The sequence below is a fragment of the Corapipo altera genome, unplaced genomic scaffold, assembly GCF_003945725.1.
Source record: "Corapipo altera isolate COAL_440 unplaced genomic scaffold, ASM394572v1 112, whole genome shotgun sequence".
Classification (NCBI taxonomy): domain Eukaryota; kingdom Metazoa; phylum Chordata; class Aves; order Passeriformes; family Pipridae; genus Corapipo; species Corapipo altera.
In genome coordinates, this window is record NW_020884899.1 from 7,984,039 (window position 1) to 8,001,908 (window position 17,870).

The 17,870-nt window shown below is 36.3% G+C and overlaps 1 protein-coding gene across 1 annotated transcript in view; it reads right to left on the minus strand.

Moving 5' to 3' along the window:
* The window catches only part of FAF1 (Fas associated factor 1), a 156,717-nt gene that overhangs the window by 118,775 nt on the left and 20,072 nt on the right, over positions 1-17,870 (minus strand). Inside the window, exons 3-4 of the mRNA XM_027649046.1 lie at positions 4,176-4,222; positions 1,627-1,835 (exon numbers count right to left, since the gene is read on the minus strand). Coding sequence (XP_027504847.1) covers positions 1,627-1,835; positions 4,176-4,222 — 256 coding nt within the window. The remainder of the gene's footprint in view (positions 1-1,626; positions 1,836-4,175; positions 4,223-17,870) is intronic.

Below are 17,870 nucleotides of genomic sequence, written 5' to 3' on the forward strand. Positions count from 1 at the left end.
AAGTTTCAAATCACCATGCTGGCTGTTTCAAATCATTTTCTTTTCTCTCCTGTGCTCAGAAAGTGCTTCCACGAAGATTTTCTTCCATAATTCTCCCACAGACCAAGTGCAGCAATCACCACTGAACAGTAGGTTCACATTTTCCTTAGCCTTCCTTTTCATGCTGATGTACTGACAAAAACACTTCTAATCCATCAGTGGTTTGGTTTCAGCTTCACCTGAGCTTTGGTCTTCCTAACACCAAACCTGCACACTGGCAACATTTCTGTGTTCCTCCAGGGTAGCCCATCACTACTTTCCCCCTTCAGTGTACTTTTTGCATTTAGCTCAGTTGGAAATTCTTTGTTCTTCTGCCTTCTGCCATGCTTGCTCCTCTTGCATGTTGGATGAACTGTTTCTGTGCTCTGAAGAGGTTGTCCTTGAAGATCAACCAGCTCCCCTAGGTTCATTTGCCCTGCAGGGATCCCACCAAGCAGATCCCCAAAGAAGTAAAAAATATTCTTTCCTCAAGCCCACAGCTGAAATTCTACCATTTGTCTTGCTCATGTCTCTCAGGACTTTAAACTCAAAGGTTTTAAACACAAGGCTGCCCTGTCTTTATATCCCAAGATATAGAAGAAAGACATGAACTGCCTTCTGCCCTACAGCTTTCAGGTAAAAACCACTAGGAAGTTATTAAGAAAAGAAAAAAATGTAATAGTATGGCTGCAAAATCCTGATTTGATCAGACTTTTATGTCTAATTTCCATGGATGCAACAGTGCAACGGAAAACATGGAACACGCATCAAGAATTCAAACTAATCATCACTAGGTGGCACCAGCCACCTAAAAAGACAAATAAGGATCAAAAGTTCCAATTTGAAAATTTCATCCCAGACAAAAGGCTGCAGCATGGAAAATTGTTTTGATCAACTATTTCTTCATGTAGTTCCTTATTTGGATCTGTATAAGCTCTTCACTAAAAACAAGAAAATAAAAAAAAAAACCCTCTTCTTCCTTAGCAAAAGTAAATTAACTCACAGTTTGGGGAATGTAAATAGTAACACTAACAATATCATATTTCTAACAAAATGCAACAATTTTAGGATAAAGACAATAAAACTGATAAAAGAAGTCTTAATTTGAACAAAAGAATCAAACAAAAATTGAGTAGAGAAGAATGCAACGATGTTCTTCACACCAGGAAGAACTCCTCTAATCTTGTCACTAATCCTATGCAGAAAGAGAAGCCACACAAATGCGAAGAGGAAATGCCAAGATCATCCACTTATTAACAGATTGCATCTATACTAATCCTGCCCCAAATTACGTTTTCATGCCTAAACTTAATCATTAATCTCCATTTGGTTTCTGAAGCAAGTTCATAAGAAAACTAAATTTCAAAATAAATATTTGATAGATCACTAACCTTTACAATGGATTAGTGAAATTTTGCTTTTTTAAAGCTGTAAAGAGATTTCAAAATGGTTAGTAGCTGTGGAGGCTGTATTTTGGGGAGGATTTTTTTTTCTTTTTGAGGGGTTTTGCTTTGCTTTGCTTTAGGATTCGAATTTTGGGGGTTGAATTTTTTTAGTTTGTTTTTGGTTTAGGATAGCAGTTTTCGCTGAATTTTTACAAATCCTTACCAACTGCGGAGCTGTCTTCAAGTACTACATCCACATTTCTGTCTCTGTACTCAACCCTGAAGTCAAGCATTCGAGGTTGTCTTTCCACTATTTGTCTAGATGGCACTACATGGCGAAATGCTGAGGATGAGGAAGGGGTTGAAGAAGCTGCTGTAGAATGACTTGTGGGGCCATAGGCTGGTCCATGTAAAGTCTCTCCACCATACTCACTGAAAGACATGCAGATAAGATGATTTAAACAGAACAGTTTGATACATTTAAATGAAAGTTAGCAAAGTGAAATGATGTGTTATTCACTTATTACGGTTCACAGCACACACCTCTTGATAACTATTGTCATATCTGAATATACTATATATCTAACCATTAGTAATTAGAAAATAACCTTCATATCAGCAACATTAACATTTCAGGACTCAGAAGTGCTACAGGAGATTAGCATGGATGACAAACAAGCATTTAAGCAAGTATTTCAGTCTAAAAATCATTATGTAATCAATACCAGAATTATCTTGAGAAGGATTATGACCATACCAAAATTGGCACTTCATTCGATAAGCCTAAAGCTTTGCCTTTTAGATGTTCTCACCAGGAAGATCACCTGTGCTGAGCAGTTACAGGATATCATGATGGTGGATGCAAGACAGGAAAAGGTATGCACTGAACGAATGGAAGCCAAGCAAGGAAGGATTTAGGAAATGCTGAAGCACAGGTTGTCTCGTTTCCATTCTTTAACAGAACTTATTTGAAAAATGCTTTCTGTCCCTCTTGAAGATACCATGAGATCTCTCAATGGAAATGCTTCATACAGTAAGTCAAATTTTTCATCTAGAGAAGGCCTGAACTTTAAAAAGTGCAAATGTGGATGGCAATGCATATCACAGCTATTGCAAACCCCATTATTGTGCCTTCCACATTTTAAATCAAAAAACATGTTATGCTCATAAAACAAGGGGCTCCTTCACTTCTCACATCAGCAGGCTCAGAAGGATGAACTCCCAGCTACAAAGACCCACACTCAGAGACCTACAGCTCAAAAGTCAAAGGCCCAAAAGTCTAAAGAGCACAAGAAACAGCTTTATTTTCAGGATTTAAAAAAGTATAAATACTGAGTGATGGGTCACTGTCTTAAATCTGATGGCCAACTATGAATTAAGTACTATAACCATTTTATTAATAGACCAAAGAAGCAATGAGTATCCCAGTTCTGCAGACTGGATTGTAAAACAAACAACTGAATTACAAAACCAAATGTGCTTTTTTCACTTCAATAAATTAACTTACTTCAAGTCCAGTTATTAATTCTATTTGATTCCACCATAAAAGACATCCTACATATCTGACTGGCAACCTCTAATGGAACACAAAAAGCCTCATATCAGTAAAATAAGCCTCGTATGAAAACCACCAGGTTTTAAGTCTACCAAGCCTCCCTTTAAACCACTTCCATTGGAAGGGGAAAGAAAAAAAGAAAAAACCATTTGGAACACATTTGACTATCTACTCATTTCTAAAAATTGATGAATTACTGTGGAACAATGCTGTAAGTGGACACTGGACCAGCATGTTATCCAAGTCTGGCAGAACTGCTACAGCTACTCCCCAGCTTCTTTCACCCAATCAAACATTCTGGTATTTTGGATAGAAATGCTTTGAAGTCAGGACTTATTAACACAGGTAGAAAAAGTGCTCAGTACAACAAAGAGTTGGTCTCAAATTGACTAAGTAGGCCTTACAGTAAATATATATTTAGTAACTTAACTGAGCAAATAAAGTTTTATCCTCAATCAAAAACTGACTCTTTAATGATAGCTTTAGTAAGTATTGACACACATGTCAAACCACCACTTTACCTACATTATATATCTTCTGTCATCATTAAACTTCTTATAATAGTACATTAAGTACTTTGTTGAACAAAATTTTAAACACTACTTTACTGTCTCTCTCAGGTAGCTCAATTCCTGTTCTTCTGTTTTCAATTGCCTCATCAGCACTTATAAGATCAAGCTTCAGTGACTTCAAGACATCCAAGTATGAGTATACATGCCAAAATTTAATTCAGAAACTGAAAGAAAATCAGTAAAACTACTTTTAGAAGGGAACAACCTTACTTTATCTATCACAGCTTCTGCTGTCTGTAATTCAATTCAAGAAAAATAAAAAAAATCCCTATGAAAATACCAACATTTTTGGCCAAGAACAGGGAAGAATGGTATATCAATACCTTTAAAAATGCATAAGGGAAAAGAAAATACTTAGCCAGAAGCATACCAATATCCAGACTCAGTAGAGAGAACCCCACACAGAGTGACCCAGCAACCAATGAATTCAAAATAAAAATTAATTTGAATAGATGTTTGAGCCAGTCCTCCACCAATATGGGAAAAACTGAATTTTAAGGCAGCTTTGCCACGAATAGAATTTGTGGCTCCAGAAACAGCTTTAAAAGGAGAATTACATCATCTTCTTAGGATTCAGGAAGAAAAAAATGTGACTGTTACCCAGCATTACTCTCTGCATGTAATACTCCAGTCCTGTGTGCTTACCTTTGCAGAATGCCATTTTCTTGTGGTATAACACCATTTATAGCTGCCTGAGAACAGAAAACAGATTTTGAGTCAAGCATACAGAACAACAAAAATACACCAGAACTTATATAATGTGTTTTAAAGAGTGATCAACTTGCTTCAAAATATGCCCTGAAATGCTCTCCATTCAATGAATATTCTTGGTAAACGATATTGGCATTACAGTATCTGCATAAAATAAAACCCACATCTAAGTGCAAATAAACAGGAACTGAAGCTCAGACTCCTGCATGATTGTGATGGGTTTCCCAGGTGGAATGCATGGGAATGAACTGCCTGGCCCACGCTCAGTCACTATAACACTCTGTACACTTGCTACTCACACACCTTGGACACGCTGCTCTCAAACACACAGAGCCAACTGTGCACAGCCAGGGCAGCCAGACAGCACGTACACAGAAAATATTATGTTTCCCAGAAGTATCAGGCCTGCACAAACCCATAAAGCTGCCCAGCTGCACACACACCGTGTGTTGCCAGCCTCGTGTGCTCACAAACTGCTGCAGTGGGTGCAAACAGCCCCACGGGGCTCCACCCCAGCTACACCTTCCCCACAGCTCACACACACACACACCGCCTGGCCCCCCCTCAGAGCACTCGTGTGCCAGGGAATCACAGAAATGACCACCTCAAAAGTTCAAACAATCTTCAGGTAGAAGAGGAAGTATTTTTTTAAGTAAGGTTTATGCAGTTAAATACCGTGCCATGCCGTCCAGATCACCAGAATAAACAAAATATTACTTGTATAAGTACAAACCTGGCCATCTGCATTCAGGTTTGGTCTTACTGGAAATTACACGCTTATTAACTATAAAAATATCCTAATGAATTCCATCTCATATTAGAACACATTATATTTTAAATAGTCACAACATACCCCAGTTGCGAGTTCAAAACCCTAATTCTGACAAAATTTCTGCTAAATCTCTTGTAGCATTGCTCCATTCTGTGTTGCAGAAAGTTAATTTCCAGCACATCTGATGCTACAGTAGTTTGTATAAACTTTGAAATTATATCAGGATGAGGGAAAAGCTTGGAAAATAAGTAAGACTCTCTTAAACAGTATTTTGAAGCCAACTTACTTCAGACTGCTTCAAACCACCAAAAAAAGTGTTTAAAAGCATTTCCTTGCTAGGATTTTTCAGATTTGAGGAGCACTTAGAGTGAGTCCATGTGAGCTGGTGAAGGTGACTTACACACTTGCTCCTCAGTTGATTAAACTTTGTTCTGACTATTGCTAGAAGACACAGGACCAAAGAAGTCAGAACCCCACCTAAGTTCAGGTTTTTAATCCTAGCACAGCAGGGAGCAGACAAGGTGGAATAGCACGGGAGGGAATTTGGCAGGGAATGAGAAAAATTTAAAAAAAAAAAAAATCTAGAGAGGAGAAAAAACCAGACCTCAAAAGACTAATTCTATTTCTCTCTGTGACATGAATCACATGTTGAGTTCACAGGTACATATCTGTTAGGTTTAACAGCGCAATTAAAGAAAGCTTGGAGCATCCCACTAATCTGTACTTTCTCCTGTACCAGCAGCAATTCATGCATTTCTACTATCACAATTTCTAATATCCTTGTGTGTCAGAAATACCTGCCCTGTTGGCCAGAACACCTGGTGAACGAGTGTCCAGTCCCCGATGGAGAAGAGAGCACTGATGTTTAGAAGCTCATAGATCCCCTGGTACTCCAGGAGGACAAAGTCATTTACTGCCACCGAACTACTAACACTCCTCATCTATCAGCATCATTTTTACAAACTGACATTAAAAAATGTAGCTTAAGTAAGTGCTTAATAAAGACAAAAACAGATGTATTCAAGATTTAAATGCTGTGGTCTCTTTTCCTCCAGATATATAAACATGATTTTTTACAATTTCCATTAAAAGTTAAGGTTACATAAAGTCAAAAAGTTTTATTGCTGAACTCAACTAAATTATTATGATATTGCAATAAGATCATGCATTTAGTAACAAATATTGCATAATTAATAATTAAAAAAGCAGAGAAGGAAAAGGTCAGATGTATCTATAAGCTACAGCAACAACCCAGGAGGCTGTATCAAATTACAGGGAAAACAAAGTTCCCTACCAGATCAGTTTTTAAATCAGTTTATCCACCGTGCATGGCAATAATCAGTGGTTTCTTTTTAACAATGTGTCTCATTTATCATCATTGTGGTTTTTGCAGTCATACATAGCTCTTGATCATGTTCATCTAATAAACCTCCAGGAAAGAGTAGGAGGTTTTGGTTTATTTGGGTTTTTCAGGATTGGCTTCCCCCTCCCATACTCTTCAGCAACATACATTTAATTTCTGTCAACCAACAGATAATGTTAGCTGAAAGGCAAAATTATCCTTTATTTTGCATCTCTAAGACACAGAGAGCAAATACAGGTTTTGTACCACAGAGCCTACACTAATAATGATCTGCTGGCACAAGAGAGTTCTCTTTACTCACAAAAAAGGAGCTGCTTCAGCTATAAAGAAATAAAGCAGTGTGGCATTTCCACACTTCTGTCAAAGCTCTTGTCTCAAGAGGATTAAATCGGCTCAAACTTCTTCTGAGTCTGCTTAGAGGGGTTAAAGATGATAGAGGCTCCAAGCTATTTTCTTTAAAACTGAATAACTCACTTGTTCATGTCCCTACTTTTGTAAACTTGATGACATTTAAGGGGCACAGCAGCAAAAAAAATCAGCACCAGTATTATGTACTCTTTTGATGGAAAGACCTCTATTAACCACACTGTAAAACTAAAGAGTCTGGACATTGTTTGTTAAGCAAGATGGAAGACTAAAATGATGGAGACAACAAATGGTAGCAGTGCATATGTACATACTGCATAAATATTAAATATCCGTGTTCTTACAAGACAGTTATAAGTAGGCCCTGCAACAAAAAAAAGGAACGACCATCTGCTTTAGAATTTCATTGGGAGAAGGTTGTGTCTATTAAAAAAAAAAAAAAATTAAAACAAGAACACATTACTAAGGCAGGATGTGTTCCAGGCTGTTCTTCCCCAGTGTCAGTCCCCTTTGAGAGAGGATCACATCTCTATGGTTATGCAAACATTCAAAGATATCACACTTTCTGTCTCTCCAAACACGGATCTCTGATCACCAGCCTCTGTGTCTAATTTATAGCAATTAAAAAGGGGTATTACCCTTGAAACAATTTTAATAACCAGTGCAAAATCTATTCATGGGTTATTAAACAGAAAGATACCACGTCTGGATCTTCAGTTCCCAATAACCTGTTGCTGAGAGTGCAAATGGCATTCCATGCATATGCTGTTGGAAAACCCACTGGGTGTCCACGAGGGTCACTGCTGGATATGAGGTACCACAGCCTCGACAGTATTTGCCTGTTCAAATACTATCAATATTTAATGAATGAAGTTCACCTTAAATGGAAAATTATAGAGGTTTCAGAAGATTTTTCCCAAAGCCAAGAATTTCAGGTGTGTCTCAGTACTATACATAGGCAAATTCTACCATAACACACAACACTCAAACAACTACCAGGCCTGCCATTTATTTTAGGAAATTGTAAGGCGAATTTACCTATTCTTGATTTAAGCATTATGTTTAGGGATATGAATCATATATTCAGGAATTGGAACAGCTTATTTAAGAATTAAGCATTGCATAACCTGACATAATTGGACCTGCTCTGGACCAGACCAGCATCCAGAAACAACTTCCCAACTCAAGAACTCTGTGACTTCATCATCCAACAGTGTATCTTGATAAACAGGCCTGTGAATCTTGTTTTTTTTTTAATGAACAGTAAGACAGGAACATGATATAATACTGGACTGACAAATGCTCATTACAAAGGTCCAAAGTAACAATATTTTTTTGTGTTTGTTTCAGCAGCACACTTTCAAATAACAATATCAAAATATATTAAATCCAACTTTTTTCCTCCCTATGTTTGCAGGAAACAAAAAAGCAATACGGTTAATGAAAGGTTACCAAATTCCTGAACTGTTTGGGCAACCCAAAATTCTGTGGTATTCTATAAACAAACTGAAATTATTTAAGTGACTAAAGAACACTGTGAAGCAAACTGTGAAATTTAGAACTTTTCCTCAAGGGAATATTAACTTACACATGTTAGTCAGTTCTGATTAAATGTGACTATCTTTTATGAGTACAAAACAGTGTTAGAGCAAAAACAGCAACAATGAAGCAAGAATGCTGATGACTTCTCTTAAAATACACAATTACAGTGTTAACCATTTAAAAGCAATTAGGTACATCTTACAGTGATGCTCATCCCAGGGCAATGAGGGTCCTATGAAAATTTATCAACAAATTGCAGTATTTTAGATAGCACAAACATTAAACTCAAATGTTGTAAATACTCAGTGGTTATCACCAAGTTTAAAGAAGGACTGGATTTGCCAATCATATCATTTACATGCTGAGGTCTACATATACTGATTGAATATTCACACAAGGCAGGGGATTCCTTCCTCTTCATGGATTACAGATGGGAGCTAATTTTTAAATTTCCAAAATTTAGAAGTGATGTTTAGATGAATTATCTTAACAATTAAAATCAGGCCCAGGTAAAAGCTCATTTAAAGGCTTCTGCAATGGGTGAGGAGGGAACTCTTCCTCGGTGGCCACCTCTTGTTCCTCCTCTCTCCTTTCCAACTCTCCATACCACAGAATGGCTTTCCAGACCCTACCCTAGATACAGACCCTTTAAAATTTTCCTCTTCAAATTCAAACCTCTACCCCAACGTGGAGCAAGAGCTTTTACGAAGCACAGTGCAAGATCAGCTTTCCAAACTGATACTAGAAAACACATCTCTAAGCAAAAGAAGAAAGCAAGTTCAAGCTGCACAACGCTGGAAGAACAATCCTTTCAGAGGAAGAGGCTACAGAAATGTAAATACCATGCACGTGAGAGCTGCATGAGTTTCACTGAGATAAATAACCATTTCAGCTTAACACAACCAGCACAAGCTGCTTGCACAGAATTCCAAAAGCCTTATTTAGGTTTGAGTGAATTCAGCAAGTAAGACCACTTGAGTCTACTTAATAAAGCCCACGCAGAGCTTTACATTTGTTTAGCTAAAAATTGAGAAGGTTTACATTAAACAAACAAAATACTCAAATGAGACAGAGACATAGGATAATAAGAACAGCCACAGCAGAAGACTTAATCCAAAATCCATGGATGTCCAACCAAACAGCATCAACTGCTTCAGAAAGTCACAGGGAAATATAATGGAGTGACTTGCTCGTGGGTGTTTTCTTCCAATCCTCCAGTTTTCTGTAGGTCTAACACATTCAGATTTATAGTCTTTATAATTTTTTCTTTGCATTCAACTTAATGCAATAGCCTCATAAACCACATATTTAATTACTTCTATGAAATTCAGAAAGAGCTTTCTCAGATGAGGGGACTCATTTATTATGACTTTCAAAAATCTGTATTCTTCCCCAAATGCTACAAACTCAGATTTTACTTTCGGTTTAAGATGTCTGGTAAGCTAAAAACAAAGTTCTGCATTTTGTGTCTTTCCTGTTTATTTTGCCTCTTCTTCCTATTATATATTTAACATCTCCTTGATATAAAAACAATTTCTCTCAAATCACAAATTCAGAAAGTTCACCCCACGCTGTTTTCTACATCAGCAGAAGGAAAGAGAGCTCATTGTCTTAAGAGGAAGAGGTGCCAGTGGCTGGTAGGACTGTATTTTAAAATATAACCAAAAAATGGTCATTTTGATGTTTCACACTACAAAACAAAGAAAAACCTGTTTTTATCTTTGCCTGACCCTTTCAGCATTTAATCTTAGATTTATTTCTCTGATTACACAAGTGAATATAACCAAAACCTACATGCAAAACCTCACTACAGAGGGTGAGATGACACACAAGACAAACATACTGTGGTTTTGAGTTCTGTAGGAAAAAAAAAGATTCTAACTGTTATATTTTGGACATATCAGCCAGTATTCAGCTCTGCTATCAATCCATCCTGATTGAGGATCACTCAAGATTTGCTGAATTTCAGCAAATTAAACTTTTTTTTTAAAGCTAAAAGTGTAATGAAATATACCAAAAAGCCCTCATTAAGCAATCAATAATATACTAGAAAAATTATTTTTTATCTTTTGTATTTTATATTTCCACAGCACAGAAAGGGTCACTAAAATTACTCTGTTTATAATTGTCATTCCATTGCAAATAATTCTACTCCTGATTTGGGCTAAATGTGATATTATCCCTGACATACAGTATTCTTACTCTAATTTTGTTGCTTTTGTTGATAAATTTCTTATCCTAAAGATTTAAAGATTTAAAATACACTTTTTATTTGGCATTCAAACAAAATAAATGGATGACAGAACTCCAAATGCCTTCTACAATTGAGAGCTTAAAAAAAAAAAAAAAAAAAAGGAAACAAAACCCAAAACTGAACAAATGTTATCCAGAGAGGAAAAACAAATAATTAAATGATAAGGCATAAAGGAAAGCATTAATGAGACAAAGCATCCATGAAAAGACCTAAAAAGCAAAAGTGAGTTTCAAACTGCTTCCAGACCATAAATCTGCATGACAAAGGAACACACTTTCATACACAACAGTAAAGCAAAACAGGAGAAGTGCAAAGATTTATTAGTTCCTTTTGAGCACAGAAGTATTTCTTATAATGAAACTAACCCACAGGGCTCTGCTACATGCATATATTTCAGTAATAACAGTAAATGCTTTGAAATAATGCTCCCCTAATCACATTTGTTCTGACCTGCTGATACTGTGACTTTGGGAAACTAGATAAAGAGTAAAACCACGTACAGATTTTTCTTGCCATCAATTAAAAACAATAAAAAAAAAAAAGTAGAAAATTCCAGAATAAACAGCAGAACTTTCACCAACTGGTGCTGACAAAAACATACTGTAAATATTAGTCAAACACTGTAGTCAATCTGGATTAATACAATAAAGGTTTACTGAAACCAGCTGTAATACCATCACTTCTTTCTGCTCCAAGACATCGAGATCAGACTGTGAGATTCCCAAGCAGGAAAATGTGGCTTCTGAGCAGTGTTAAGCAACTACCAAATCTCGCCTGTTACAGGCAAGTTTGAGCTGTGTTATTCTAAACAAGAAATTCCATGAAACCTTCTGCAGAAATACCAATTACTTTAGACCAGAGGCTTTTTACAAACAAGATACACTATCGCCTTCCTACATACACAACCACTTTGAAACCATTACTTTAACAAAAAACTGACTGCTGTGAGTTTCAGTTATAAAAAATATTATTTGGTTTGGATTTTTAAATTAATTCAATAATATTTCAATAATAAAATTACTAATTGTGCCCCAGTAGTAAGAGAAGCAACCTCTACCTTTGTTATTTTTGGCAGGCTTTTCAAGGCAAAGGAATGAGTCAGCTTTTTCCTGTAGCTTGTGTTGTACTTGCTGGCTTTTTCCCAGCTTTGCAAGTCTCGAAAGTATTTCCAAGTGCTAGACGTGAAGTTACACCCACAAAGTTTACACAGAATGCCAACATTTGTCCCCATCGTGGTTAAAATTTAACCAAAAACTGTAATTGAACTACAATGAAATGTCTTCTATGCATTCTGCTTTATTTCAGCCTGCTTTCTTTACAACAAATATACTTCATGAAAAGCTGCAAAACAATAGAATTGCTAATAAAGCAAAAAATTAACATTTCATCAAAAAATGCCACATGAATACATCCATACAGATGATTCACTTCATCAGCAAGAGAGCACGCGTTGAAATAGTTCACAATTAGCACTCTAGATGTGGTTTCCCATTTCTCCCCACTTCTTTGGTGGCTTCAGCAAATTTTTTCCTGTCACTCCTACAACATGCCTAAATGCACTAGGAAGCCTTTCAACAGTTAAGATATACTTCTATAATTCTGAGAGAGAAAAAACCCTACATTTTGCACAGTTCCTTAATTTTATATTGTCACTGTCTAATTCCTCAAACAAAGCGCAATCTCAGTAATAAATTCATAACTCGATGTATTTTCCTGGCATAATGAAAGTAAAGAACATGTCCAGATTTATAAGAAGCTTAGGGATCTGCACCTACCTGAGCTGAGACTCTATATCAGCAGTAATAAAGGAAAATAAGCTACTCTGAATTACCCACTCAAATTTCATTCATCTAGAAAGGGAGAGTAGACCATGAGGTGTCTGCCACTTTGACACACGTACATGTATCTTGGTTTTAGTCATTATGTCACAACTTCGACCCTAACACTACTTCACCTTCTAACTTAACAGAAAGGAATGCTTCTGCTTAATATCAAAACATATTTTTTTACTCCTTATAACATTAAACTAGACAGTAGGAGAGTCAGATAAATCAAAGGCTATGCCTGAAAAAACACCTATGTACTGAACCCACATTTCTACCCCTCTCATGATTATTTTATGTAAATTGGAATGGCAACACTAAAATGCACAGGTTGGGGATAGTTACCTTACAACAACATACTTTTTGATCAGTCTTCAAAAAATATATATTTTTTTTTAATCACTCATTGTTTCAACATACTAACTCCTAGCAAGTACTACCAGAGATGAAATCTCAGGGGACAAAATGTCACAGAATTACTGCCAACAGACTAAGGCTCCTTCACTGAAAAGCCATAATAGCATAATACCTTATACAGCCATTTTCAACTGACCCTAACTGTATTTAGCCAACTGTCTAATCACTTATCCATAATAAAAGTATTATTATGCAAGATTTAGCTTAAAAGTTTGGAAACCAGAAAAATCCAAGCCAAAAGTATGTAACCAGTAACTTGTCTTATAATATTTCTCACTCCAACAGCCTATGTTGTACTGCTGTGCTGCAGCAACCCAGGTCTTCCAGGACCAGCTAAAGAGAGTTTATTTAAATAAAACTAGAAACCATTCAGATATTCAGTAATACTATAGGTAAATTCATTTCTAAGGCACTCTGCTTTGAAAGCCTGGTGGCTCCAGATGACATCTAGATTCTGTGGTAAAATCTTTCACAACCAAGGCTCACTTGCAAAATAGTCACAGCATTGGCACAGATGCTGGTTCTTCAATAATTTACTTAGATTTCTCCTACTCACACAGTCCCAGCATGATTCAATGACAGACTAAACACTTGTCAAACACATGTTTATAAGATGTGTGCAATTTTCAGTTCAACTACTCAGAGTAATAAAGTACAGATACCTCACACCTGCCACTTCACTATTAATATATTCTAGAAATTTGTTCTTAAATTTTAAAGTTGCAGGACAAATTAATGCTAAGCAATCTTCATAGAAACTACCAATTCAGAGGTAGCAGCCTCTGAAAACAAGTATTTGTAAAACCTAAGGCAGGCGGGTGATGCATATGTGGAGCTACAACAATACTACCAGGCTCTACTGGGATCTCACGTGCTGCCTTTTTATTTTCAGAACACAAAACTCTCTATTACAAGAAATAAGAGTCTTTTGCTAAGAACAGAAGTCTAATTTTATTAGTCCTGTTGCTTGTTTGATCACTATGCAAGAAAAACTTAAGTAAAGGAGCTCATTTTATAAGTAACTAAATTCCATCTTTTATTTGAAAAGGAGAGACAGAGCTTACTTTTTACTTATTGACTGCAAAGTTTTACCTAAAAATCTTCTCCAACTCACTTTTTGGCCAGAATGAGAATTAAAATTTCATATGCATCATCACAGCAAAAAAATACAGCCATAAAACACAATCTCAATCTCTTTGTTATCCTTCCATGAATAAAGCAGGTTTCTTCCCATCAGAAAAATTACAGTCAATAGTTGTGAAACAAAATAAACTATTTTACATTAACATAATCTCCTTCATGTCTAGAAAACTATCTACTCTATTGCAAGATAACTGATATATTTGCTAAAACTGTGATTTCTTCATAGAGGCTGAAGAATTATTCCAGTTTAACAGGAACCAAAGGGTTTTCATCCAGAAGGTTATAACAGTTTTACCCTATGGGAAAGTTATACACATTCTTTCAATCATCAGTGTGAGCATTAGTCCCTTCTGATGAATCAAAACTACAAAGCATATATGAAACAGCACTAAAGAAAACACATTTAAAGTCATGATTCTACTGTTTCAAACAGTCTTTAATCAAACTTTTATACAGGACACAACAGGATCAGCTGCAATCTCCTGAAGTATCAACTACTGCTGTTATTAAAAGTCTCAGAAATCAGTAGTTTGGTTTTGGTAAGATCACAAAGACTGGGCAATCTTGCTGCTAGCAGAGGTACTCTGCCTTCCTTGAAGCACTTCACTGAGCTGACAAAGCAGCACACTTGTTTTGCATTCTGCAAGAATTTTAATCTCCTCGCATGTATTAATGGTGGTATTTAGGGGGTTGTTTTGGGTTTGTTTTTTTAATAGATGAATGTGCATACCATGGAAAGCCATACTGTGATTACGACTCCCTACATATCTGCATATTTCATATAGTCTTTGATGCAGAAAATACATGAAAAGGAAACATCTGTTTTACCTGAGATTAAGGCATTTGAAAGTTAAGAAATACAATTAATTTAATAATCATGTTGTTTTTAAGAATTAGCTAGTCATCTTTGCTACCACCCAGCTGGATAAAATATACAGCATGCATCTGAGCTTACTCAAAGACACAGAAATGTCCCTTTGGAAACTGCAAAAAGCTGGAAATACAGAGAATGAGAAATAAAACAATTTTTGCAAGTAGGGATCCCTAATTTAACAAAAAATACCTTAAAGACTTCCAAAAGGGATTTCTCAGTCCTTTGTGAAAGAAAAGTCCACATACAACTGTGTCGTACTAGGAGAGATTAAGGCTGCAGTTGGATGCACAAGAAACCTGCAACTCCTGTATTTCCTGGAGAACAGGCACCCTGCCCACGGGACACCTCCACCAGTGGGATGCCCATCCACCAACACTACTTGTGAATACCTAACTCAGACCTTCCTTCTCCCTTTGCTCTGCTGGCAGCAGGGTTGTGAATGCTGTACAGGCAACTCACTGCAGTAACAGGGGCCATAAACTAACTGAGCTGACAATAACATGTTCCACAGGACACCAAGATCCACAAGAGAACACATGTCCTAAAAGAAGACTTTAAAAGCTCCTTAAAAAAAAAATTGGGATACAAATCTCTGCTTCCCACAGGCAGATGTGACTGTTTATTTGGCCACAAGGAGAATGTTAGTAAGGCACGGACAAGCCCATGTTCCTCACAGGGAAAATCCCTCAGATCCAGTCTTAATGAGAGGAATGAACCCTGAACTTCTCACTAGAACACAATACAAGTAAAATGTGAGGAACATGATCACCATGATGTGAAGTCCTGGTTCCCAGCCACTGAAACATAGCCTGCTTGTAAGGAAACAAGAGAGCTGCTAAACATATGACAACACTGTCTCACATTTAAGGAAAAGAAATGGCCGTGTGCCAAACTTAAATTAATCACCTACTTTCTGGAGGCAGGCTAATTCCAATCAATAAAAAAAACATACAGAGAGATACCACATCAAAGCTGCAGCAGGGCAAACCAGAGAGAAAAAGAGACAGAAGACATTGTCACTGTATTGGTTTTACCAACTTGGACTGAAATTTGCTACATGTTGTAAACAAAATTAAGGTAATGGTTAGAAAGCAGTAAGAGATACTAAGATAAATGGCCCATTTTTTGCTAGGAATCCCACCTAAATGGGCACCTCCAAGAGAAATAAAAAAGAAAAATTGCCATGTCCTACCTCATTTTATTCAGTTCAATTTTTTTGTTGTTTTTGTTTGTTACTTTTTCCAAAAGACATTACAAAGAAGAAAATATATACAAAATTAGTACTTACAGTAAAAAAAAAATCTTGTCTGACCAAGAGCAACTACTCTTCAAGAAGTTTACAAGCAAAATGCAAAAAGCCCTCATACACTGTGTAAGTTATCCATTCAAAATTAAAACCTATAGTTGGGACCTGAAGCTTTATTTAAAAATGTATTCCAAATATATAATTTCTTTTTCAAAGGTACAGAATTGCCTTTTGTCAACTGATTCTTGAACCAGAGTATGACAGGAACTACAAGTCATCACATCTCCAGATGCACTAAGCTGCTGGTTTCACTGAAGTTATACTGTGCTTTGATCCCCTACCAGAATACAGAACAATCAAGCCAAGTACAGCAGGAAGGCAGAAAGGTCATTTTGAAAATAAAAAATGGATTTTTTTTTATACATATAATCATCATACACACATTTACAAATGAAGTGAATATGGGTAACAAACATCCTCTCCTCTGTTATTTTGATGAACCTTATTTTCTTCTTAAAGCAATGTTAAACAGTACCTACATTACAATGTCTATTGGAAAAGACATGAAATAAAAATACTTTTAAACCAGTGATGAGGAGTAACAATAGAAATGGTCACCTTGGAAAAAGTAGAAAATTAAGTGTGGTGAATACTTGCTTTTCATTCAAGAATCCTGTTCTGATTACCAGTACAGAATATAAAGTCATGCTACATATGAAGGACTTGAGTTTTTCATTAAATCTGTGAAAGATAGAGCAGACCATGTCTCATGCACAGATGCAAGCACTGGATTTCAGGACAGCAAAGAGATATCATCTGTGAGATAACCTCACATTTAAGAAGGTCCACACTACATGAGGTCACATAGACACACTAACGGGTCATTTCCTTTAAATATGTACCATCATCATTTCAACAGACACACAGTTGGGATTTCTCACACTTTTATTTTATTGTTTTTACACACACAAAGTTTAAGATATATATACCATAATTTTTACCTTCACATGTGAAAACAGAAGATCAGAGTTTAAATGGGCAAGCTGTGAAACCATCAGACTTTACAACGGACAGAAATTCCTAACTTCTGCTTTCTCAGACGTTAAAAATTACTGCAAATTAATAGAGCTGAAAGAAATGTCACTCAGGAAATAACATATCCGCAACCCTGTAAGGCTTAAGAGAGCTGGATCCATTTACAGCAGAACAGTTTCATAAAGATGAATGCTTGAAGAAATCATTATATTATCTATGTTGATCTTCTGTATCTCCCAGAACATCTGAAACATTTTGTTGCCCGACCTATAATAAGCCCTGTAATTAGGCTACAGTGTTCTAACACAGAAAAACCCTAAGCTGCTCTATATGCAGCAGACCACCACAAAGGCCAAGTCACATGCAACAAAGGGGAACTAATTATTGGCAAAATTAGACTTCATGATCCCACCAAGCAATTCATACACTGTTACCACATATGAATTCCTCTGCAGCACTCTTATGGTCTATTTGATTTTAAGCACTTAAACAACGCCAAGCAACCATTTATGAAATACAGTTTCCTGTACTGCTTCAAACAGCTACAAACATGATTTAAACACTATAAAACAAATACAACGAGACGTTTAAATCCAGTTTATTTAGTACCAAGTTGAAGATAAATTAATGGCAAATATGCTGTCTTAGAGTATCCCATATAGAGGAATATGGGTGAAGACTTCTAATTGGGGGTGAGTAATCTTTAAAAGTTCAAAAATAGGAAGCTGATGTTTCACTTCTAAGCCAAAAAGAAAATGGAACTCTGATTCTTAGTTAAAAAATAAAAAGTGGCT